General features: G+C 34.2%; 1 protein-coding gene across 3 annotated transcripts in view; it reads left to right on the top strand.

Moving 5' to 3' along the window:
* The window catches only part of LOC120623362 (protein sickie), a 205,557-nt gene that overhangs the window by 54,572 nt on the left and 123,842 nt on the right, over positions 1–27,143 (top strand). For all 3 annotated transcript variants that reach the window (XM_039889340.1, XM_039889342.1, XM_039889339.1), the window contains exon 3: positions 7,590–7,900. In XM_039889340.1, coding sequence (XP_039745274.1) covers positions 7,590–7,900 — 311 coding nt within the window. The remainder of the gene's footprint in view (positions 1–7,589; positions 7,901–27,143) is intronic.

Here is a 27,143-nt window from a genome sequence, read left to right as displayed (position 1 = left end):
AATATGTTCGCGAACAACATAATCTCGCTCAATTTCAGAATGACCTCGGAAAAATAAATGCTAAACGGTTGAAGGCTGGTTTTTAATAATTGTATCGCATTTCCATTGTTGGTATGGGACGTTTGGAATAAAGTATTTAAATCCAGCGTAACTGGAACCAGGCACGTGCGAATTTGTGTTCAGACCTGTTTTATTGGTACCTACCACAACCTGCTACCAACTGTACCATATTATGTGTACTGCCAATTCGATTTGATTCGTTCATGTAATCTCCCGGGACCGCTGGTTTTTCTTAGCTAACAACTATTCTGTATCCTTCTCCGTCCTTATAGATGAGATTACTTTGGCTTGAAACAGTTGTACCGATTGCGATGATATTTTTCTTTGTAAGTTTATCTAAATATTAGTAATTTCCCCAAAATAACCCCAAAGCAAAGCTTCCTCGGTTGCGCAATCTAAAAATAATATCCAAATTTTATAATGTTTTTACTTATTTCTACTCTTTATCTGCAGTTGTACCTTACGGAACTGTTTATTATAAGCATATAAAATAAGATAATGAAGAAAACTAAATTTAAAAAAAAAATCTTTATCTGCACACCACTGCAAGACACAGAATTGAAGAAGAAACACGAATTCTTTGTTCGTGTATTTCTTGTTCAATAAGAAACTATAAATTAAATTTCGAAAACTGCCAAGAAACAAGATAATTTATAATTTACTTTATTTCTTCTTTGTTTAAATAAGATGCCAGGATCATATAACGTTCATGGAATAAACATTTCTCCACTACCTAAAATTACCTACCTATGCTATCTTCTTTAAAAGGCTTGCAATATACGTATCCATACAAATTATGATTCGCTACTCATGTTCCGAGTGTCATATGGTCTTTAATGTATCCATTAAATAATAAACAAATTAATTTGGTCGCCATCTAAATTAACAAGTGTCCGCAATTTGTTGGCGAAGTTATGGATTCATGTTGCTACATGAATCTGACATTGTAGGATAATTTGGTTAGCACCGCAATCGGTTTGATTCTTGGCTATATTAATTGTTAACAACCACTTTAAAAACCATTATAATGTTTGGTAACATTAATTAATGATTCAATAGTTTTATATTATTTTGTTATTGGTAGCCTAGAAGAGATCAATAACAGTAGAGTTGCCATACGTCCTATATATACGGGACATTCACCGTTTTTAACCATCCCGTCCCCTATTACTCCATGCTCCGGTTTGACGTATTTCCACTAAAAACAACATCAAAGACTGACTGATAAATGATAAAATTATATAAAAAAAAACTAAAACTAAAAAAATATTTAGATATTTTATACGGTTGAGATTACTTACACATGCATGTCGTGTATATATGTAGTTGAAAAGCCTTATATCGGTTTTTGGATAAGGCAGCCCTTAAACTGTATGTTAGTTTATTAATTTTGTAACTAATATTTGTATTCTTAAGTTTCACACAAGCACTGCAACAATGCTGCTTAGCGGCAGAAATTAGAATAAATAAAATAAATAAATATTATTAAAATAATAGTTAATAATTAATCATATTAATAAATAATAAATGAAGGCACAATTTAAACGCATTAAGTAGGCTTCTTAGTACCTATTAATCAAGTTAAAAGTGTTTACCGTATTAAGTCTCACCGAATATCGTATAAGGCAAGCTGAAAGATCTGATCTTATCTGCTTAAATTATGTTGCGGTTACAATATTGTTATGATGATGCGTGTGTTTATTTTATTCCACTACTAGTTAGCCTTTGACTGCCATCAAACCTGGTGGTACTGATCATGCAGTCTAAGATGAAAGCGGGCTACACAGGGCATATCTAGTTATTTATATATTTTGTGTCAGTAATTTAAGTGCGTGAATATTTACACTTTTGATAACTATTACTTGCGCTTAATAGATTTGGATGAAATTCTGCATAGAGATAGATATTCTATGGAATAAAATAGGCAGATTTTCATCCCGGAGAAATGCGCGGTTCCAGCGGGATAGATTTATTTTGCTTTTAACGTAGAATGAGATCGACATGTTTTTTAAATATTGAATATTTCAGTTATTGAGGATGTTCCGATGTCGGAGCATAACGTGCGTAGTACATTACCGAATATCTGTTTGGTGTGGAGTATAAAGATTGAAGAAATTATAAATTACACCGCACAGATTCTGCTGCCTTTTGCGGAGGATAGCAAGTTACGCTTCATTTTCAAAGTATGAGATGTTTTTTTGCTCTGGGGTCGTAAAATAACAAGCACACATATCAAAATTTTCTCGCGAACGAAGTCGTGGACAACTACATGTTAATAATAATAAGTGAACAACGATCGTCCTTGGTGCTTTTTTATCATAGTTTAAAATTTGTTGAGGACATGCGATGGAAGCCTTACTAGTGGGACACAGGGTCCATATGGCATGTTACTTCATGTCATGTCTTTATGGGAAAGTTGAAACCTTTGATCTTATCTCGTTAAGTAACACCGCGGACACATCATTGTCATTCTGGAGAGACAGCTGTCATACCGCGCATAATAGAACAGATATATGGTCCGAAATGTAGATATGGATTGATATTTTATGGCTGTTGGCTTAGTCCATAAAAGAAGCAATATTAACATCGAAATTCACTAGTATTTCCACTACAAGCTACTTGACTGCAATTCCACCGGCTGGTAAGTGGTAATGCAATCTAAGATAGTAACGGAATAATATGTTAGGGTTATGACAGCTTTAGTTTTTACGAAACATCGTACTTGTACGCTTAATCGCTTAGCGGCACGTCTTTGTCGGTGGGGTAGGAAGTAGGTGGTCTGTATCTTCCTCTCTGCGACACCGGAGAAAGAGAGAAAAGCAGAATACTCACAGTTCGTAGAAAAAACCCAAATAAAACTCTGAGCTGCTAGACCTGAACGTCCAATTAGGTATATGTTAACAGAAACATGTTAACATATAAATATACTAGATTTGCCTTGCGGTTTTGCACGCGTAGATTACGGGACGCCGCGTACTACTACATAGTCTGCGCCTACTGCAATAAATCAAATACTGACCGTAAAGTTTTTTCAATCGTACTGAAAGTGCCAAATATACAAACCTATGATATTAAGTACGGATAGTATTTCAACATTTTCAAACAAACAGCATTAACAATTTTCTACAATATTAGACGATAGCGTTGGGTAGAAAACGTGGTTCCAAGTCAGTAAATGGATAGGTGCCCGTCTTTGGAAGTTTAAAATATAATTTGGCATCCATCAGTCTCAACATCTAACCAAAAAAACCAAATCATAAATAAAGAATCGAAATCGTATTACTAGTTGATTTGTATGCTAAAGGTTACCCAAGAAAATTTCTAAAATTTTTATTTAGTCCTAGCACTCAAGTCCTCATAAATGTGGCAACACTTCATGTATTCAGTATTCTTTAAGTAAGGGGTTTGCTGCTTTCCGATAAGAAGTTCTGTCCTCTCTCTCCAATCATATTCACGAGATCCACACGAAATTTGGGCAAAACTAAACTGTTACTTGAATAACACGTCCAGTAAATAAGTAATTATCATCGGTTAACACGGTCATATTATCGGTTAACATTTGACGGAGTCATTGTCTACAATCATCAACCACTTTCAACCCCTCTCCAAAAGGAACTGAGCTGAATTTTGGGATAAAAGGATTCTATGTCCTACCTCGTTTTAAATCGAATTTTTTCAGTACCTAGTTTTATAATAAGTGACCATTGACTTAATCAGTCTGTATGAGTTTTCATTTTGTACATGAGTTTTCGTTTTTGAGTAATACACACGGATAAACGGAACGATGTGACCCTATAAGGATTTTATTTTTCCATAATGTGGTACGGAACCGTAACAATTCAACAGATGGCTTAACTTGCGTTCGGCATTACTAGCTGTATTATTATTTCTTGTACATGCGGGAGTAAGCCCAAGTGACCTATGACTTATAAGCTCAGTAGACGAGCCTTTTATGGAGCGACGCCGGCCCTTGTTGCGTAACGAAACTGGGCTAATTTGGCTTTTAGATTCGTACTAAAATGTCATCATACGACTCAATTTACTAACCAGAGCAATTATGCAATTTTAGTGGCTTTTTTCCTTGCCGGATACGGTATTCAATCTCCAGAGAGATTTTCTAATTACGCGGAATAGCACAAGTGAAGTTGCAAACACAGGTCCAATGTCTATTCCTTCACTATCATAGTCCGATTGGACCCCAAATCCGACTCGGAGAGAGATGAGGCGCAGAATGGTCAGCTTAACGTGCTCTCCGAGGCATGGGAAAACACCGCCAATTTCCGAACCCGGGTTATACTGAGGATTTCTTGACTGAAAAACCCAATACGATTTATTCACCCGGCCCAGGAATCCAACACCTCGAAAATCGCAGTCAGACATGGCCACCACTGGAGCAGACCATACAGCTATAATTATAGTGCAATAATTATAAAACAAGCCATTCCGAATTCGCTGACAGTATTTAACGTAAAACCAGCCTATGTGACTCTTCGGTATTATATTCATGCAAATCAGGTGTTTTTACTGTTCCATTCCTGCTTGAAAATAAAGGCACTTTAGATTTTTTTTAATTATTAGAAGAGCATTTCACTCTTAAAAGACCTACCCTGTTCTATGGCAAAGATTTCTTGGACCTCCTTCTTTTATAGGAGGTTACATACTTACAGGTTTACACTAGTTTTAATCTTTTAAATTGGCTAAATATGGGAGTACCCTCACCGATAGAAATACGCATTAATTAAAATACCAAACATTATTTTTAGAAGCCGACCAAAAAGCCGTAAAGTCTATACCTGCCTTCTTGTTCGCGTCGAAGTTAACGTCGATAAGAACATTTACAAAAGCGTAATCATACTTAAAAGTTATGATCGATAACATATCCCTTTATGTTCGTACAGTGTCCTCAAAAAGAAGAACGACCGCAGAAAGTGTTGGTAAAATACAATATTACAACACTCATAACATCCTCAAGTTTTTAAGTGTTTCTTGTGACGCCTGAATACATTATGATAATATCTTTAAACAAAATTCATGTAAACTACAGGGCTGTCACATCTGAGAAAAGTATTCAAAATAAGTTGAAAATAATCGACGTTTCTTGTACAAATAGGGACATGAGAAAATAAGATTTTGGAGTTTAAATTATATAATATTTTTTGTATAATATTAAGAAGAGGCCAATACAATCAGTTTAGGGGTATTTAATAACCCCTAAACTAGTAAAATAATATTGGGCAAAAGTTGTAATGTAACAGAGATTAAGTTTAAATGGACTCTTTTACATAGATTAGATAATATGTTTATTAGCACTTTGATAAAAGCAATGGTTGATAATTTAAAGAAATACCTATGATTATTTAAAATTTTCTAGGAAATACCTAATTTTAAATAATAATATATATATATATTGCTAGAGTAATAATCACCGAATTTATAGAAATGTTACAAAATAATAAGACAAAGATAAAAGAAAATAAAAACCGGGTAATATATATTATACCCATTTACAGTACTGTACTACTACCAGGACGGCGAAAACGTCAACACTACAGTCGGAAAAAAATATTTCTTGTTTATTTGGTATTAACATAATCGCCACATACATTTTTTAATTGTAGCCAAGTATAAGATATGATAACACATACTTACCAACAAACCTTAATTATTAAAATAAAAACACTTTCTTATTGGTTTTATTACATAAAAGATGAAGTAACGTCTCTTCAGCGAGTCATTCTTATTGACCGAGTAGAGTTGGAAGATAGCACTACTTAATTTAAACTTTGATCTGAAGAGTTTGATATGGATTAATTATTAATTAATTCCTAGTGTAGGCAAACATACCGATATAGATTATTTTTTATTTTTATATAATAGACTTTTAACTACATTACTATTCCTTCCTCATTGCCAAGTGAAAGATTTTCCAACTAAGTTTACTAATTCTATAACGTGAAAGTTAACTAAGATTTGTATGGTATAGAAAAAGCGCCATAGTGACAATACTGGGAAACCGTGTCACTAGATGGCGCTGTTTCCATAGGTCCCATTTAAGTCGTAGTTCACGCGATCGAATAAGTTAACGTAAGTTGAAAATCTCAAACTTTGCACTCTGGTCTTGTCCTAAGTAATAAAAAAATAAGCGTTTTTCTTTAAAAAAAAATACCTAAATTTGGTTTCTCGACAGCCCTACAAGTGTTGATATTAATGCGGTTTTATTCTCAAACATAGTAAATTTTAAGGAAAGAAACCAAATAAGCCACACCAAAATGAGCGCACATAAAGAAAAAAATAACAATTGCCGTCCCATTCATGAAGATATACACAGGGCCATACAAAAGAAACCTTTGGTATTGTTCAACAGCTGCCAACACAAACATTGGTGACGTCTTGTACAATGAAAAAACTGTGTTCCCTTTTCAACCGCCTTCCAAAACGAGCATTTCAACTTGATTTTTATAACTCCATATCTCCATCAAATGTTAACCAATTGTAATTATTCTTTTTTCATTAAAAAGAGTTTACGCATTACGCACGGGCCACCTCTCTCTTAGAAGATAGTATTTTAGATTATAGACTCTTCACGCTGCTTCAATGCGGGTTTGCGAATATTAACGATCATTATGAATTGTCGGTGATAATAACTGGTGCCCTCGAAGTGCCCTCCGAACTGTAAGATACACTTAATTAATTGTAGACAGAAATAAACAATACCTTAATAATTCTTTCGAGGGAATTATGTTTCCTATTCCTTGGGATTCATAGCTGCACGTGTTGTCCGACGAGGCAATTATAAATAAAATTCTTGCGCTGCTAAAATGGAAAGTAATTCGGCAAAACGTTTGACGTGAATCGCACGTATTACGATTGCTAATGTGTTGCATGCGATTATAATGCGCGCACGCATTCTCGCCGAGGTTAGTACACAATGAGCCTGTCGCCTAAACGATCCAAGGGGAATAAATAAAAGCGTGTTGACACTTTAGCTGTTTATCGGTGTTGCATCTCAATCAAGTGCCCCATTGGTTTAGAGGTTAGCACGTTCACGGAGGACTCCCGAGGCAGGCCAAAAACTGTATACACAGAACATTAAGCTTGATACATACTTAGGTACTAATCGTTCCACATCGGGATGGTAAAAATAAACTACGTTCATAAGTAACAATTATGTACCTAGGGCGTAACAGCACTAGCAATGTTGAAAAAACTTTGCGCCGAGGTAGCTCGCCTACTGGAGAAATATAGATACTTTTGAGCCCCGGAAAATTAATTGTTCCGTGGTAGTTTAAAAAAAAAATCGCGAGCGAAGTCGCGAGCAACAGTTAAGTTGGTTATAATCCAGGAAAATCTACACAGCGCAATTTACAAAATTCGAAATTTTAATGTCAGTAACCCGTCCAGTTACCGACTTAGGTCAATGTTGCCTGTTTAAAAAGTGCAATCAATTGAATTTGCAACTAGAGATCCAACTAGACTTTCGTGAGAATCACTTATGTAAGTAGTAAATATTTTTTTTCTTTTCTTTCCAGTTGGAAAACGTCCAGTGTTGTTTGGACTTCCTACACGCACAAAAAGTGCAAGGATTGGAACAAGTGACAGCGGTTGATATTCGGGACGCTAAACTAAAAGCTGTCTTGGCGCTCTTTTTCGCACTGAGTCGACATAAACAAGCTTCGAAACAGAGAACAGCGCCATCTAGCGGCAATGTATCGAACGCTGGAAAGAGTGCAACCGAAGACGTCGCTTTGAGCTCCGTGCAACGAATAACAGGTGGCAGCAGCGATGAGATACTGACAGCTTGCGGAAACAACGTCGAAATGACTACTTTAACAGCAAATAGGTAAGCAGTTTTTTAATCATTTTAATATAAACAATTATTTTTCAAAATTGAAATTAATTATAAACATTTAAAATACAACTAGTAGACGCCGCCTAAGTAACGCCACCTAGAAACACGTAGCGGCACTCTTTACTAACAGTTTCAAAGTGTATTGTAGATGTCGCACTATGCAATATTTTAAATATGTTTTAACGCTTTGAAAGTTCCAGAATTGCCAATTCCCAAACTTAGAGCGTAATTAAAGATCAAGAAGCTGCTTCGTAAAGCAAAGATTAAACAATTAAGTTAATTTTTTAAAGATATGGTAAGGATAATTATCATACAAGCCAATGCCAATAACAAATTATTATTCAACTGTTAGAATGCGCCTCATAAAATAAATAACATAATATGTAGGTATGTAAGGTGGAACAAAAATAGTGTGATCGAGACTTTGAAGTCAACTTACCATTATTAAAATAGAGCGCAACGCAATATCTCAATGCCACGTTAACTTATGGCTAAGTTTAACAAGCTGCATATTTAAATTCTTATATGATACTTATTCAATATTGTGCATACGGTCTATCTTATCTACTTCTCCTCATTATCCTCAGAAGAAATTGACTATAAAGTACATATTTATCAAAGTTTTTCATGCGTGATTACACCACGTGCGAGAAAAGTAGGTGCTTAACTGTATTACTTTAATAGTCATTAACAATAAAACTTTATTTATTAATACAGGTGGGCTTTATCTTTTTACACAATGTTTAATTTATTAAAGTAGGATATCATCGATATAGAAAAATAAATTGAATGGTTAAATCGACATTGTTTTATATGCAAATCTTACGATGAATCTACAAATACAATTGTATAATTTAGTATCATACGTACCTATATTCTATTATTTTGACAGTGGAAAAAGCTAGCTATTGGCCACCATTTTATTCGCATTTGTTTTCGAGCCCGCGGGAACATTACTTTTACCGGTACGAAAAGTATTCTACGTACATCCACCACATACGAACAAACTTTTAAGGAGATTACAGATCTTGATATAATTTCCTAGAATATGTCAGTCATGGTGGGCCCAAAAATATGTCATAAAAAAACAAACAACACACTTTCGCATTTGTAATAAGTTTATTTAGATATGGACGGAATCTTGCACAGCTTGCTCTCTTGAAATATGGGACTCATTTACAATCTATTCGGTGTGCCGAGTTTAAATCCTATTAAGAACAATGAGCCGCAACTAATTTTATTCCTCTTTTAACGTTACCGAATTAAGACTTCGTAAAGTGTTAATTGAGCGTTCGGAACAGAACATCGGAAATGCCCACCATTGTTGCCTGTTGTAACTGTAATTGAATGACATAGGACAGCGATTATAATCATTTACAAATCACGTATAGCTATCTAATAATTTAATTATTTTAAATTTGATTCATTACTAATTAATTTATTTATTCTTTAAAATATTTGTTTTATAAATATGTATAACCTAAAATAAACTATTTAAAATTAATTAAAATCTAAAACGTCTTCGAAACCACCGTAGCGAGGCACCTTCCTAAGATGCTTGCAGCATTGCCCCTTTGGATGGCCAAACTAATTTGTTGGCCAAGGTAACTGCCCGCTCTAGGATCACCGGTAGACTCGATAACTCTTTTCGATAATTCTTTGAAAAGAGCTCGTGCCTCCGGACCCCACGGATCTATTATTATCTAGGTATTTACTATCTGGTGCTAGTAAATAATAAGATAAGCTAAGTAATAATAATAATAAAAAGTTTTTATTTGCTTAAAAGTACAATGTTTTTTCTAAAATTACCCTGGACCCCCAAACTAGGATATCCAGTGTCTGTCTGTGTCTGTCCCATATGTGCATCGAGATTAGAGAAAAAAAAAAAAAAACCAAAAAGAGAGAATACATGTTAGGAAGTTTACATTATCAACATACAATTTATTACGTGTATAAGTGTGTGTGTTTTTGTGTGTTAAACACACACAAAGTGGCGATAGCTTAGTGTTTAGGACTTCGGTTTCGCTTTCGGAGGCCGAGTTTACTAAGTTATGTGCGTTTTTAAGCAATTAAAATATCTTCTTCTTTTAACGCTGGAGGAAAACCGGCATGCCTGAGAGTTCTCAGATGACCAGCAATCTGCACTGGGCGTGGTGGGCAACGGCCTAAACCCTCCTCATTGCGGAAGGAGACCCGTGCCCCGTAGTGGGACAGTAATGGGATGATATTACGATGGTGATGATTTTCTAGCAGTTGTTTTCCAGTGATACAAAGTATCCAATGTTCCGTCGACTAACTCTAACTCTATGCTGAAAATCAACTTGATTATTCTCTTGATAGTAATATATTAAATCAATGGTTTGCTTAGTTAGGGCGCTAAGGGTATTTATTGCTAAGCCAGGACAAACAAACAAAACATAACAAATTATAATATTAGTATGGTATGGATTAAGTATCTCATTCCTAAATTTTTAGGGTGCCCGTGTGTATGGCGCAACTTTGTTCGACCGATACAGACGAAATAGCATTAGGTATTTCTTCAGTGTAGATTTTTATTTATTTGGTACGAACTTATCATCTAAGTGTAAAGAAAAAATAAAGTACGCATCCTTAGGCGCTTTTTTATATAATAGATACATATCTGTAACAAAGGGGGTTTATATTAAGTCCGACACGACGCGATCTGCCATTGTTTGTACAATTGGCCCAAGACTGTGATTCCTGAAACTCCTGGGCCTATTCTTACGCGATTTTTTAAATTATACATTTTTCAACTCAAAGCAGTGTGAAACTAATGTTGCTTTTATAAACTTATCTCCCATTTTTTCTTTTTCCGCTATAGTTAGCACTTGACTGCAATCTAACCTTATGGTGAGTGATGATGCAGTTTAAGATGCTAACGGGCTAGCTTGTTAGGGAAATAGCAGTTCTATTAAACTCATACCCATTCCCGGATTAGACGCCACATCATACCGAAACGCTGAATCGCTTAGTGGCACGTCTTTTTCTGTAGTGTTGTAACTAGCCACGGCCGAAACCGACCAGAGCAAATTTCTGGGATCGAGGCCGGGATTTCTCACTTACAACCACAGTCCTAAGTTTAGTTGTTTAGGGTAAAGTCAAAGTCAAAAATAGCTTTATTCAAGTAGGCCCATAGATGGCACTTTTGATGCATACATTATATGAGAAATGTGTACACAGTAGTTAGATGATGGCGATAACTATATTCGTAAACATAAAACTAAAGCTACTTGGGTTCCAAACGCGTCCTGGTCTGATATTATATAATTTTTGGTAATAGACAGTCAACAAGACAATCCAAGTTAATCAAAATTATTTGTCGCATTAGTTAACTTATAACACTTATCTGCGCGGATTGGGAACGGCATTCTATTTTTGTCTAGCGCCCTCTATTGGCGAGGTGCCGAGATGCCGTCATTAGGGGGTTTACTCATGATCTATGTTTGTAAAGTAAAACTTTCAATCGATGCGCGCAAGATTATTTACATAAATTTACAGGCTCGTTATCTTATAAGAAAAAGGATGCGGGCTTTAAAGATTATTAAGTATCACATGGGGCAAAGACAATTAGCGAATATGCACAAGTAAGTCATGTGTAAGTCTGTCGTACATGCGCTGCGGTGCACTGCATTGTGTGGCGTAACATAGCTTTTTCTATGTAGAAAGCCGCAGTGCCACCGCGTAAATACCACATCAATATTGCAACATAGGGTTGACCTGATGTAATGACGATGACGGTTCAAGTTATCGTTCGTCTGAGCCCTAAAAGACAGTTTATAACCGCGATCGACAAAGCGACGAACGCGCTCTACGTCGCAAAGTTGCGGACAACGCCAATTTAACAATTCCGGACTGGTGGGTTTGACACTTTATTTACCTATAGAGAAACTCAAAAGCACACAATATTTGGTAAATTCTGTGAGTCTAATCAGGACATCGCGACCCGTAGTAGAATATTATAATTATTATTCAGATTTAATGCATCCATTGGGAACATTTTACATACTTAGTTCTTCTTCGTCTTCCTAGCTCTATCCCACTTCAGTTGGGGTCGGCTATCCTAATTTTCTGACGCCAAGATAATCTGTCCTAGGTTGTCTGGTCGGGCTATTCCGCTTCCAATAAAAGTTTCGTCAAGCTGGTTCGTCCACCAAGTTGCCGGATGTCATCCTCTACTTCTCTTATGTTCTGGTACTTACAATGCTTTTTTTACAACATATTCATCGTTTCTTCGCATCACATGATATAGGCGCGACTTTGAAACTAGCGCGGACCTGCTCGTGTCGCACTTTGTTCAGTCTAGTCACACCTCCAGACCAACTTAGCCCAATTTTGCTCATTTCGAATTTAAAATTTTTACATACATAACTTTAGTACAATCTAAGACCAAAAGAGAGAGTCATTCGCGTATAGGTTATCGTTTCAGATGCGATAGAGAGATATCATCTTCATCATGATCATCATCATCATCCATCGACCCATTACCAGCCTACTACATGGCACGGGTCTCCTTCTAAACGAGAAGGGGTTAAGACCTTAGTCCGCCACGCTAGTTCATTCAGATGAGACTTCACAGTCTACGATGCAGTAATAAGTCTCAGTGAATTATTATAATCCTTATTTTAGGGATCTCAAATGAATTGTTAATTAATAAGTCAAATCTGAGTTTTTGGCATTTTTAACGCGTGGTTTTTTCGAATTTGTCAACTTAAATCGGGCTGGTTTTAAACGCGCAATTGTGTAAGAAGTCCACAGCAAACTTAGCCGGGTAAGATTTATATCAAAACTTCTTTCCTCCTGCAACGTTACAGTCTATAGTTCACCCTCTTGACTCCCGAGTGCCGGTCAACGCTTCCCTGATTACGCAATACGCAGACAACACGGATGTCACGTGGCATCCCAAAGCTCACGACAAAAGACTAACAAGCCATTGTCTGTCATTTTCCCCGCTTCAATGAACGTCTCACGACCTTTGTGCTTAGGAAGAATAATTTGTCAAGGAGTGGTTCGTATTTTAATACAAAAGATACAAGTTAAGGGACTTTCTTGATTGATGTTTTGTAAATACGGGTGTAAGGACTTTGTAATTTTTTTACAATCGCTAGATAATTAGAAGGCCCTAGTTACACAACGCAGTGCAAGCATCCGTTACCTACTCGCGCCTATCTTAGTATATAGTCCTTACATAAAACTTACTTATTGAAGAAGAATAGAGCAACTGCTCATTTTATTGTGAGCCTAAGACATTAAATCATGTATGAATTTAGAATTTTTATTTATATTGCAAGTAAGGTATTACGGAAAAATTTTAAACGTCCTGTAAAATATACTATTTTCGGTTAAGCTTTGCACAGAAGTTATATCCAGGTAACACCAGGAATATATGTAATATAATAATGTATGTAAATAGTAGGTTTAATCGCGTTTGTACCTTATTCAAATTACAAAGCTTTGGAGACTATACCTACTTAGGTTGAGTAAGCTTATTTTAAATATGCTTAGTAAAAGTTAGGGTAAAAACGCGACTTTATCTCGTTTTAACTGTATCATAATTCGAGTCTGAGCGACTGTCGAGTATAAGAAGGTACGCTCTATAGACCCCAGTCTTAGTTTATTCGTTGCCAAAATAAAACCCTAACCCTAAACGCTTTATAAAAGTGAGAGCAATCCCAAACGTGTGGGCCATTTTCCATTAGAATTCCATGAGTTCTTGTGGGTGAACAACCGTCGTCGCTCACAATGGGTCTACTTTCCTTACCGGGATACACCATCTAAGGGAACCGGCCCGACTGGGACTTAAATACCACACAAACCTTAAGGCGAATGCTCAAATAAATTTATTCGCACACAAGTGTACTCATCGTGTACGCACTCTCACTGCTGGTCACATACACACTTAATAGGCTCGCATTATACATGTTCATCATTTTTTCAATTTCTTGTTCGCCTTCTTGTCGCTCTTCTTGCCCGCGTTTTAGTAATAGTAGATTTTTGTTACAGCGCTTGTTCGGGGAAGTACGATTTATTATTTCTGCCGCTTGTTGCATTGTTGCTGTGTTCCGGTCTGAAGTATTCTGTACTTTTATCAGACAATATGCAGATATCACTTATTAAAGTTTGTTGTAATATCAATGTTTTTCAATAAAAAGTAGTACAAATTTTGTCTTGGATCGGTCAATTCCTACTTCTTCATTTTAATTAATTAATACTGAATGATGTTCACTAAGGTGTCTCTAAATTCGCCTTAAGTGACCATAATTAAATTTCATTACTGTGGGACCTTAATGGAATCACGGTCAGATGTTTGGAATGATATTTCGGACTTATATTTTTCGGCCAATACCTACTATGAAATTAGCTGATGGCAAACGTCAGCTAATTCTTATTGAAGATATTAACTTTATTATTCTGTTATTGATCTTTTACTCGACTATTAATGTCAAAGTTATATAGCTAGTAATTCCTTGGTAACATATTATATGTAAGTAAAAAATACAGACCAACACGAAATATAATGTAATTTTAATTTTAAATCTAGAAACTTGGAATTAGAAAGGTAAATTTCTCTAGGGTTGTGCGTCGTAGTCAAGAAAGGTTTTGACGGAAATCAGCTCTTGGTTTTTGCAATGACATTTTTTTTAAACGTCGTTTGGTTTGTCTACACGAATCTGTCCTTTTTATCTGTAACCTATATTCGGGTCCGCAAATGAACAGATCGCGATTAAATTGGGCAAATATGTAATAACTTACATCCTGGAGCAGAACTAGGATCGTTTTTATTCCCGAACACCACCAGGCACCAGAACTTAGCAGCAAAACCGATCTTGACGATATTGTATAAGTTAGCTAGCATCCTCTAGAGCTAAGATATGCACCTCGGGATAATTATGTCTACAATTTTTGCGTTCTGTTTCTATAAGACGAGAAAATGGGTAGACATGATTACGTATATTCTGGCATACATAATATTAGTTCCCTACTGGAAACAGCCTTGTATTTTTGGGCTCTAAAAATAAACGCTTCCGCGGGTTTTACAAAAAATTAATGTAATTTGAAGTAATAATTATATAGATATTTGTTTGTTACCCTCTAAAGCATAATTTATTGGATCAATATTGAGAAGTTTAGCTTTTAATTTAACTCAAGTAGGTAAGTTATTAAAATGTTTGTCTGTCTTTCTGTCAGTCGGCAGTATTCACGCTCCTATTATTAACTCTTAAGCTTACAATGGAATTTTAATAAATAAATTCTTAAATGTGTAGAATATTGAAGATTAGATTTTTTATTTTTGTTTTATTTTGTCTAGTCGCTGTTTTACTTCTTGCCCTTTGTTAGTGAGGCCTGCTTGTTTAATTATTGTTATTATTATATATATAATAAATAAATGGATGGTGGGTAAATAACCATATCTTTTATGATAAAGCTCAAGTTATTTTATCTTGATTGTATTGATGTGCTATGTGAATACCCTACCGTTATAAAAAATGCGGTTACATAACTGTACAATCAAGTTTTGTGCATCCCTGATCCCTCAATATTAGTATGAGATGCAAATGATTTCCGTGTGTTTGTTTTTACATGTTATGAATTAATATTCTTTTTTCAGTTATAATATACTCATAAATACCCAGACACTAAAAACATTCATGTTGTTCATCAGAAAGTCTGAGCTATTTTTAACGGATCTTTTTTAGTAAGGTAGGTATGTATGAAGAGACCTTTGCTTATTTTGCTACGCCGTTACAGCCATTATAAGCTGTGTTTACTTTAATGTTCAAATAGGGTCTCAGACGATAGTAAAATAAATTGATTATTGACCTAGATAATATTAAAACAACAATAAGCACATATTGCACAATATCTACGTTAATTTGATTTCAAGTCACTCAAACTTGTTATGAAAACTACCTACGTTATTTTATTTTAATTTAAAATATGTATTATTTCTTAATCAAGTTTCAGATAATAATTGTTTTGGGATTGCAATTTAATTTTACACCACCTGACCTTTCTCGCTCATGTTGTCCTAATCCTAAGGTTGCCAGGCAGAGATCGACGGCTATCTTTGTATTTCTATTCTTTTATTTCCCTAACTTTATAGTGGTGTACAAATAAAGAGTATACAATAAATAAAAATTATAAATTCATTTACAATCATTTAACTAGCTTTTGCTTTCTTTGCACAAAAACATTATGACTTACAAGCCTACAACACCTATATACATGTATAGAGGGGATTTAGCCTTTAAAAACCGATACAGGTTTATATACAATAATGTTCCACCTATTTAATTCTTAATAACGGGGCCGATAACTGCTTAATGTGTTTTTCGAATGACGAAGCGAAAGTTTAATGGCCCTTTTTGACACCACCACATTTATACCTTACATTCTTATTTATAGAACCTATTTGCAGTCATTGATAGCCAGTATATACCAATCATTAGCTATCGAGTAAATTCATCAATCTTTTGTTCAATATAACAGTGCGATATATAATAAAAAAAAAACTTTTTTTAAATACGTGCACAAGTTAAACCAAAAATTTAATTTAATTTTATAGCACTCCTACATGCGTCTAGAAAGTGAACAAGAAAAGTGAGTCAAAACCCTACTGTCCTCCCAAATGCCATAAGATATGGTTTTAAGCTTATAGAAAAATCCTATTATAATATTAAGGATTACATGTATGGTAAAAAAGCTTGGGTATGAATTGCTCTTACTTCATAGCTCAACATTAACTAGACTGTGAGAAGGTGGATGGTTGTAGGCTCTTCTTAGACCAGGGCGCGTTTGGAACCCTCCTAGCTTCCTCCCACCCTTTTATTACGATAAAATAAATTTACTATTATTAATTTATATTTATTTTCTATTTTTAACACTATTCTTAATTTAAATTTATTAAAATTTATTTTCTATTTCTTAGTTCGGTTTTCTATAAAAAGCTTGTTTTTTAGTTTTTTTTAAACTATTATTTATGAATAATATACATAAATCCTTATAAAATACAGACAAACACCATTTTTACAGTTGTGGGAAACGAACCCATAACCTTGGACTGGACTTAGAAAGCAGGATCGCTGCCCGCAGCGCCAATCGGCTGTCAAAACAAAATAAATGCAGCAATAAAATTAAACGTTTATTTTTTATGAAAAAGTAGTGGGTACGTATTTATATATAATGCCATGTTTCCTCTCGCAGGCGATAAGGCGAGATAAGGTTCAAGTTACGTGGGGCGATGTTTTGAAAAACCAATTATCGGTAAGGGGCCAGATTAGGTAGAAGTAATGTTGCCATGGTTTTAATATTATTGGGATTTGTCTCATCTTAATACAGTCATTGACTAATCTTATATCTTTAAACGAGCAATTCTTGTATATATTTAATTGGAATCTCGGAATCGGCTCCAACAATTTTCATAATATTTAGTAAACATGGGGTTTCGGGGGTGATAAATCGATCTAGCTAGGATTCATTTTTAGAAAATTTCATTTTATTCGTGTTTTCCGGTAGGTAGGTAAGTTACACTGGTCTGCAAGTTATATATAATAAGTTATTCACGTTTTGAGGCTTGTATCCACAGTACGCGTCAAACGTACTTAAAAATTATGTCGTTACATTAATTCTGTTGATAAATTACCTACGCGGGAAAAAATATTGCCTTCATTGTTTAAAAATACAACTAATTAGCTTCAAGTAAAAAGTAAACATTGACCTATTTAAATGGATATAACAAAGATGTTAACAGCACATAACCGATAGAACTGGAAGGGTGTACCTATATATCTTTATAGTGCGTTTGGTTTTATTTTACTTTTGTGCTTCGAAACGCACGTTAAACTGTGCGTTCTGGTTATTATTATAATAAACATCCCTATGCCTACTAATACTATAAATGCCAATGTAAGTTTGTTTGTTACGCTTTCACGCAAAAACTTCTTAACCGATCCTCATTAAACCTTGTACACATATTCTTGGAAGTGTTAGAAGTAATATAGGATACTTTTTATCTCGACATTAAGCTCGGTTCCTTTGGGAGAGGGGATGAAAATGTTTAACGGTTTTACACCATAATTCCGACAAAATATAACCGATTTAAATAATTATTTTTGTACTATAGAGGTTATAATATGTGTTTAATTTTGCCCAAACTTTGTGTAGATCTGATGAATGTGGTTGGAGATAGAGGATATAATTCATCAGCGGACAGCAAACCCCTAATTTAAGACTTAGCGATACTGAATACTTTAAAAACAAAATCAAACGCAGACGAAGTCGCGGGCAACCGCTAGTATTATTATAAAAGAGATTATTATTAAATCTCTTCGTTAAATATTAGATAATGGTGAGTCTTATTTCTATATTTCTCTTTCTCTGTCCTCTCCTCATTAGAGAGTCTCTGACAGTGGGACAATTACGATGATGATGATGATGAAGTAGCAGATGGTAAAATTAATCCCAATAATCATAACTTAGTTTTTGGTAATCCTAAGCTGACAGCTGAACATGAAGCAGCTAATGGGGTGTTAACGTGTAACGATACTTGAGTTTTGCTCTAGAGCTCTCGGAGTTTTTGCTGGTCAAAGGTCGAGACACGCACGTGCTTCTTTGGTTTTTGGTTTTTTTTCTTATAAATCCAGTTACGTCAACTGCTGTGTAAATATTTGTTGATGGTGCTTAATAACAAATTGAGTGTTTTAAACTCAATAACAATATTATGATAAGGTGTAGGTATTATTAATATACCTATCTATATTCATAAAATGTATTGAAAATAGTATTAGTTTCATCTTCTTTTTGTTTTCCCTAATATGACTTATAATCCCTTTTTAACCGATTTCAAAAAGGTTCTCAATTCGGCCGAATCTTTTTTTTTAATTAGGTATGTTACCCGATTATACTCGAAGACGCCCGAACCGATTTGTAAAATTATTTTAGGTTTTAAAGGGCATACTTTCCAGATGGTCCCATTTAAATTTTATCGAAATCGGTTGAGCTGTTATTAAAAAATCAACAATTTTTTTTCTCTGTAGTTCCTGGGCGTATGTTGAAGTCGGTTTTTTTTAATTTAAAAATAGTTTATTGCAATTATTATTATCACCAAACTTTAATTTAATTTGAGATCCTATGCTATGAGGCATAGTATTAATGCCTTGTAAGTTAAAATGTCTGTTATGTTTTTTTATTCTATGAAAATCTTATCATTTTAGTATTATAAAATCGAGTTTTATAGGATAATTAACGTATTTAGTTATACATAACACAAATATGAAAAGGAAAACGTGAACCAAACTAAATTTTTACCCCAATGTAGCCTTAGAGATTTTAGGGACGGTGTTTTAAAGAAAAGTTTTTATTGCGTAAAATCACATTTTATAAAAAAAAAGTACTCTAGCAATAAGAAACCTATATGAGGAGAAGCAAAACCTAATCAATTTATAAACTACTATCCAAATCGTTAGGGCCAAGATACAGATTTAAACTATAGATATATTTAAGATTTGCTCGTTTAAATAGATTAGATGCATAGATTTTGTATACCTAGATTAGCTATGCATTCAACACTTTTATTTGTTACTGATTTTTGATGCATGATATGCTGTGCGACGCTCTAAAATTCTGCAGATTTGGCATTTTCGACGTTAAAATATGTATGACGTGAAGCTTTAGGCAAATGTTTGCGTTAAACCAACATAGCCAGTCGTCCGTGTCACATCTGTTTATGATGGGACATAGATGGGAGCGATTTACGTCGATCTATTTTGACAACAATTTTTCAAAGTTCTATTGATTTAGCATGTCTTTTCTTCTTTGAAGCGCTTTCCGCGGTTATTTTTAATGCGTGTTTCGTTTACGTTTAATTGTTTAAATAGTAAATTTTTCCAGTAATACTAATCCAGTTTAGAAACTGGGCAGGTCCACTAACTAGATAACCACTTGAGGTTTCCAAGGCAGATATTTCATTGATAAAATGTAAACATTTATTTATTTATCAGACAACATATTTAACACCATTATTTTAGTATCAGTTAAAAAAAACTTGCGGTTTTTTACCAATCATTTGTTTGTGTGGGATAAAAAGAAGCCTATGTTACATAAAATGAGTTAGGGCGTGAAGGAAGGACAAACAAACGTACTTTCGCATTTATTATTTTAGAAAGAATTATGAACAGTATGTACTTTACAATTCTATACACCGGGCAAGTCTGCGTGCAATATTCGCTTGGACTGACACCGCCCTGCGTAGCGCTCTACACTGTTCGTTCGACATTGATGTGACAAATATACTATAGAACTATAACTGAAAATTTCAAAAATGAAGCCTGCATATATACCTATCGTGAAGCATTAAGTAAATGTTTGGGTGGTGCAAACGCGGTCACCACGCTACTCGTTAGCTACGTCACATTTGTTTATGTTTACGAGCGTTCAAAGCAGATCTGCTCTATCAACAAACCAACTGAAGTGTGCTGTGTATAGACACATATTGGGTTAGTTATAGAAAGGGTTTAAGACACCGCTTATGAAAAGTGCGTCAGTTCGAATAACATTCCAGTTTATGAACAAATATGTACGTGTGTGCGTATGAAGGTGTCAATTTTATTGATTAAATATGTTTTTTCGTATGTATACGCTCACTGTCAAGTTATTGTTTTATACAAAATAGGAAGGTCAGCTTTTTGCTGCCACACCAGATGTCCACATTTGATCTAAAAACAGCTTAAGTTATGACTGTCTCTCTTTTTTTATGACAGCTTTGTATCGTTCTTCTATAAGTATTAATAGGAGATATTCTTGAACAAAACGTCGTTGTCAGCGCTTTTCTCAGAGGTGATAGGATCCAAGGGATTGGTAGACTTCGACACGCTTTTGAGAATATTATTGAAAACCTTGAGATTTTTCTGCACCGTTCAAGAAGTGATATTTTAGTTACTGATATTAAAAACGCATAATTCCGAGGAGTTAGATGCGCGAGTCGCGGATCGAACTCGGTACCACCGAAAGGTAGGCTGTAGTGTTAATCACTAGGCTATCACCTATATCATAATTTATAATTATAGTTTTACAAAATAAATATCCTTACGCTCTTGCTTCATAAGGTTCGGCTTTGAACTCATTAAAAAAAAATACGATGTAAATAAAACGAAAAATTTGTTGAGTCAGTTGAATAGTTTCCTCCGTATAAAACCCGGTACACATTATTTTGCTCTGTTTGCGGTTCTTTTCTCTTTTGCGGTAGGTCTTTGTTTGCTTCCCTATGCCATAAAGAAGCTTTATTATGACAGTATTTCCTAGCGCCGCGCTTCTATTTATTTTAGAGGACGCGCCATAGCTCATTTCTTGTTTTACATCATGAGAGAAACGATTTAGCTCTAGTTTTTCTAATTCAATAGTTGAATTTTTGGTTTTTCTGCTTGCCTCTTTTTTACATAGCAGTAGGTACAAAAGATTAACGTAATTTGCGGAAGTAGAACGGACTAAAGTAACGAGTAAAATGGACTACTTTTTACCTTGGAAAAATGCAGAATTCCTGTGGGATAGATTTAAAGCGCAATTATGTTAATACCTAATGCTAAATTGGCTCAACGGATTTGATGAAGTTAGGTATCTTATTGAACTTTGATTATAAAGCAAAATTGATGAAATTTGGTATTTTATTATGAATGCAAAAAAATATTATGAATGCAAAAGTGAGTTACAACTATTAAATTAATCAATAACATTAGTAGCGGGTCTCCGCGAAGAGTCTAAGATGACCCGGGCACTGCAAAACATTCATGTTCATCACACAAACTTTTTCCAGTTGTGGGAATCGAACCCACGGCCTTGGATTTAGAAAGCATGGTCGCTGCCCGCTGCGCCAATTGGCCGGCCAATATGAAATATTGCATATTATTCAGTTTCCGTAACAACTAAAATGGAGAACAAAATGTGTAATGTATTCTATCTCATTCTCTCCTATACATTTTCTTTTTTTGTTTGTGTCTATATCTACATATTATTCAGTTTCCATGGTAACAAAAATAGGAAACAAAATGTGTAATGTGTAGATAAAATCTCTTTCTTTCCTATACTTTTACGTATTTATTTCTTTATATGTATTTATTTTCATTTTAACGAGTTTCAAACCACAATGATGATTTTAAAGAAGTTTCACTGCCGTAATACTTATAACTAAAGTAATTTATGTACAGATATGCAAGTTAGAGAATACCGATACTAGTACACGCTAATAGTGGGCAGTACATACGAGCAAAAGCTATAGGATGAAATTTCAATTTGTTGATTTATTTCTCATAAAAGGTTCACAGGAACGTCAGCAATTCCTATACGATTCTCGCTGGTCCCCGCTCAAATCCCACTTATTAAACTTCGCCCTTTATGTCCTCATAAATAACGCGTAATGGGTTCAATGCTTTCCGTTAATCCCGCTCTTGTTTTAACATAAAAAATATATATTTTTGTTTAAAAGAAATGAGGACCAATTTCTCTTACTTTTATTGAAAGATTGTTTTTTAACTTGCATGTTTTATCGTTCTTAAACTTGGTCAATGGCGTACGTTTTGTTTTTTTGTTAACTTCCATTATCGGTTCGTAATATTTATAAGGATTTGTATAGATTTCTGCAAGTCTTAAACCACCTTTAACAAACTTTGCATTGTAAAGTATTTTTACTTTTCCATAATGCTTATTCTTTAACTGCTTCTTTCTAATGTCGAATACAGTATAGTAAAAAACAGCTGTGAGAAAGCAACTAGTTTTGTATAAATTTACCTGCTTTACAACGTTTTTTATTCAGGCCTTAAGTATGAGAAAAATACTTAAGGCCTTAATATTAAACGTTATTACTAGGTCTCATCCGTAACTTTTGGACTTGCCGTTTTCTTTGTGTCTAAAAGCTCCCTGATACAATTCCTGGTATTATTCTCCTCTGTAAAAGTTATATGGATTACGAGCTATATACATACATTGGTTAATGTTTTGGAACTAAACGTAATTCTTATTAGAACTCTAAAGATTCCTTTTTTAAGACTTAAATACTTAACTTTATCTTGCAAGGCTATAATTATTGGGTACACAACGTTACAAAGAAAGAGATGGTTCATGCAATTAATCAAGTTATAGAGAAACAAAGCCTTTTGTTATGATGCAGTTACGGTTAGCAATGTATAAAATAACATGCCTTTATACACAACGTAGTCGTTATGGGTCCCTCTTGTAAAATTCCCATTTAAAAATGACTAGGTACCAACCTAGCTACTATACCGAACAGTTCACAAAGTATGTAGTAATTTTTATGCTTTCTTGGCACTGACTTCAAAATGTTGTAGGAAATATTTATTTTTTACTCTTTACTTTTTATTATATTTTCGGTTTTCTTTCTAATCTTTTAACCCTATTTAGAGGGTTGTTTTTGTAATAATCTGGGTACTCAAATGGTAATTGTTCAGTACCTTTTACAAAATATTGCTTTACCTGATGTGGTGTATATATAGGAATATTACAGTACGTTCATTGCTGAGGAGTTCTCCTGGTACTTAAGCATCAGCGCCTTTGTTATTATGAGCTTTATATGGTTGCTTTTGCATAGCAACCTTATAAATAGTAATCGAATCGCAACTCTTGAAATCTTTATTTTTGTATAGTTCCGGTGGCCTTTCGTAGTCTTCATCGTCAGTTTCTCCATTTTGTGTTAAAAACCTACTGTTTACTAAACTATCAATCACACAGTAATTAATATCTACTATACTAGAGTACTATATTCAAAAATTTTGTAAATTAAATATATTTGAAAGTGCTCGAAAGGTGAAATGTATGAATACATTTCTGGACTGCATCCATCAAATATAAGACAAAACATGCTATTTATAAACAAAGTCGTTAACGCTTATGGGATTTTTTATAAGCTTAGTTTTAAACTCGTGCCTTCTGTCGTAAGCACTAAAACATTGAACATCCATACCAAAGTTTGGAAAGTAAGGATGATCCTACAGAATATTGAAATAGTTTTAACGGGAAACTAAATCATTTATGTTTATTTATTTAATATTTATAAATATTCATTAAAAATACGTTTGCAGTATCAAACACATCTATCATTTTACTCGGAAAGAAGAAATAACATAATACTATCAAGCAGTAATAAATCACGATACATTCGGCTGACGACGAATCGCATGCCTACCATTTATCACTTACTTAAATGGGATAGTTGAAATTTCGTGACATTTTGAGTAAACCGACTAAGTAATATAACTGCTCTATAAATAATATAGGTAGCACAAATTGCTTTGATCCTTTTTGCGCTCTCATGCTTGACAAGGTGTTATTAGTACCGTGTATTTTCGTGATAGGATGACAATGTTAGAGATCGAGCAGAAGCAAACTGTATGCTAGAAGGAAATGATTACAGCAATGCCAATCTTAGTGTCCTTTGTTCTGCAAACTGACATAAGTGGATCGAAACTTTCTATAACTGATAATGATGATTTGTTTCGACAAACGTTGCCTATAAGATTAGTTGCAGCAAAAAGATCCCTATATCACGGCTTCAGTTGCAAATCTTTATGTCTATTCTTTTATGTTTGGGTCTACTTTGAAAAAATTGTTTGCAGCAATATCGCCATCTGTGCATGTCAACAAGTTTCTAAACAACCAATAGTTTGTATTTTCTATATTCTTCTATGACCATCATCTCAACCATAGGATACTCACTACTGGACGACGTAGGTCTTTTGTAATGATTTACACACGCTACGTTCTACTTGTATACATATCCAACGACTCCCTGGAAGTCGTTTTTTGTCCTCTGTCCACTTTATTGGGTCTTTACCAATACTGCGCCTTCCAGTGCGAAATCACCACTCCAGCACCACCATCACCACCGTCTTGTGAGAAAATATAAAAAAAAATACGTTAAAAGAATAACCATTTAATTCTTGGTACACATCAATACGGATTCGGAAGCGCATATTCGAGCGTTTTCACAATAAATTACCAGTTACTTTTAGAAGTTCCACGAATAGTTTTATCTCGTTTTACTAGTGATTCGGGAATAGTTGATTTTTAACCGCTACTGTACATTTCCGTGTTAGTTTCACATGGTTAACGTGAATTTGAACGCTACTATTTTTGATTTTTATTTTTAGTTTACTAAATAATATTAAGTAATATTTTTCATTTTTTAATTAATGCATATTCTTTTATATTTTTTTTGGTACGAACGTCATTCGGATTTAAATTCAAGGGACCTGATACACATTTTTTATTTATTTATTAATCCTGAAGCCTTATTTACAAAACCATTATCAAAATCAGATTGATAGAACTATAAAATGATACTTCAAAACACGATGTTAGCTACAGTTTCAAAGTAATCAAAAAGTTCCTAATTCAGCTTCTGAAATGTATCTTCGTATATTTCAATCCATTGCACACTTAACAAACTCATATTCGGGCCTTTTTATTATATTTCTTCTGACACTTTAAAATATTCCATAAATAGTTTTACTGCGGCTTCCAAAGAGCTTACAGCTTCTTTGATTTCTTTTCTTTAAACCGTACTGGAATTTGTGAGTTAATTTTATCTCGGGAATTATTTTTATTAATATGCCTATGATGTTAAATATATTGCACCACCTACCTTGCGTTTACAGTTATGGGTTTTACGTCTTTGGTTGGAAGAGACCGCTATATATTATTATGTGTAAAGGCCGCCAAGTGTATCTACAGCTACTGTGTAACTTGCTTTATTGCAACTAGAACCCTGGGTGAAGCGAGGATGAATAGAATTTTCTCCTGATGCGGGATGTTTGTTTATTCAAATGATATTTCAACCTACATGGATAATGGATTACAGTACATTACAACCCCGCTAAACCTTATGATGTAATGACCCTTTTTAATTTTATCTATCATATGTTGTGCATTGGCAATTAAGTGGTGTGAAAAATACATTTCTCTAGTTTAATAGCATATTTTTAAAATATTCATAATTATTTTCCACTCTATCGCGCTCTACAAAGTTGGCATAGGTTAAGAACAGGCACTTTAGATCTGCAGTTGTTATCTGCAGTGCAGCAACAGCTTTGAAACTAACTTCTTTTGTTTACCGACGTCGTTGCCCCCATTTTACCCACTGGCTACCTAGATAGCTAGAAACTTTAAATTAATCAAATCCTTTTTATTAAGCAAGTTTTTCTTTATATTTAGCATCTTTTTTTTATCTTTCTTATGAATCATAGTAGTACTTAAACATATTCTGCATCATGAATTAGGAGTGTTTTTAGACACTTTTCAAATTAGAGTTAATAATTTTTGATACTATGAAAAGGTTCGTAGTTATTAACAAAACATGCGAATAAACTTATTATAAGTATAGATACTCTTCAAATACTTTTTATAACTAGCGTCCCTCCCCGTTTTTGCAAGGGTGCAATGGAGATACTAGTATGGGTATATATAATGGAGGTACAGTTTAGAGTTATGAAAAGTCTATATAAAATTCCTTGATTCATCAATTGGATCGTCCGCAAGTGCACAAAAATATAATTTTTGTTTCGACAGCATTACAAATCAAGCAAATCACATGTATGAAATAATTGGCTATTCTGTACAATTGAATTTCTATTGTTGACAAATGCATTAAAATCGGTTGCATAGTTTCAAAGAATTAATCGTACAAATAGTTCTAGGAGCATTGGCGGACTTTAAAGGAAAGATTCTATTTTTATTCTTCTCCACAGGCCAATGTAAGAGTAAATACATATTTAATAAATGATTCGATCGTAAACAGTCCGTTCGTTGAGAATAATAGCAGTCATTATCGAGAGGTATGAATAGTGACGCAAAGATGGGGCGAGAGCGTGCTCACCCTCTTACAACAATACAAAATTATATTTCTATGCGAGAGGTAACAATTCATAACAAATTAATTCTACTTTTCATTCTCAGGAGTAGAATTTATCTAGAAAAGAGAATGGTTTAAGTATTTTTTCATTAAATACCTATTTGGAAGATTATAACCTTCTTAATTTTAAGTTTGTATATTTCAGAAGCTAGCCTAATCTTTCATGTTGTTACAAGCACAATGGCGTTATCTGTCTTAAACTTAAACCAATTTAATCCATACTGAACAACTACTATACTTTTTTTTTGAGAAGGTTATCTTCTTCACTTATCTTCTTTATATTCTTCTACGTTACTGGAGGTT

The sequence above is a fragment of the Pararge aegeria genome, chromosome 4, assembly GCF_905163445.1.
Source record: "Pararge aegeria chromosome 4, ilParAegt1.1, whole genome shotgun sequence".
NCBI classification, from domain to species: Eukaryota; Metazoa; Arthropoda; class Insecta; order Lepidoptera; family Nymphalidae; genus Pararge; species Pararge aegeria.
This window is presented reverse-complemented; position numbering and strand designations above follow the sequence as displayed.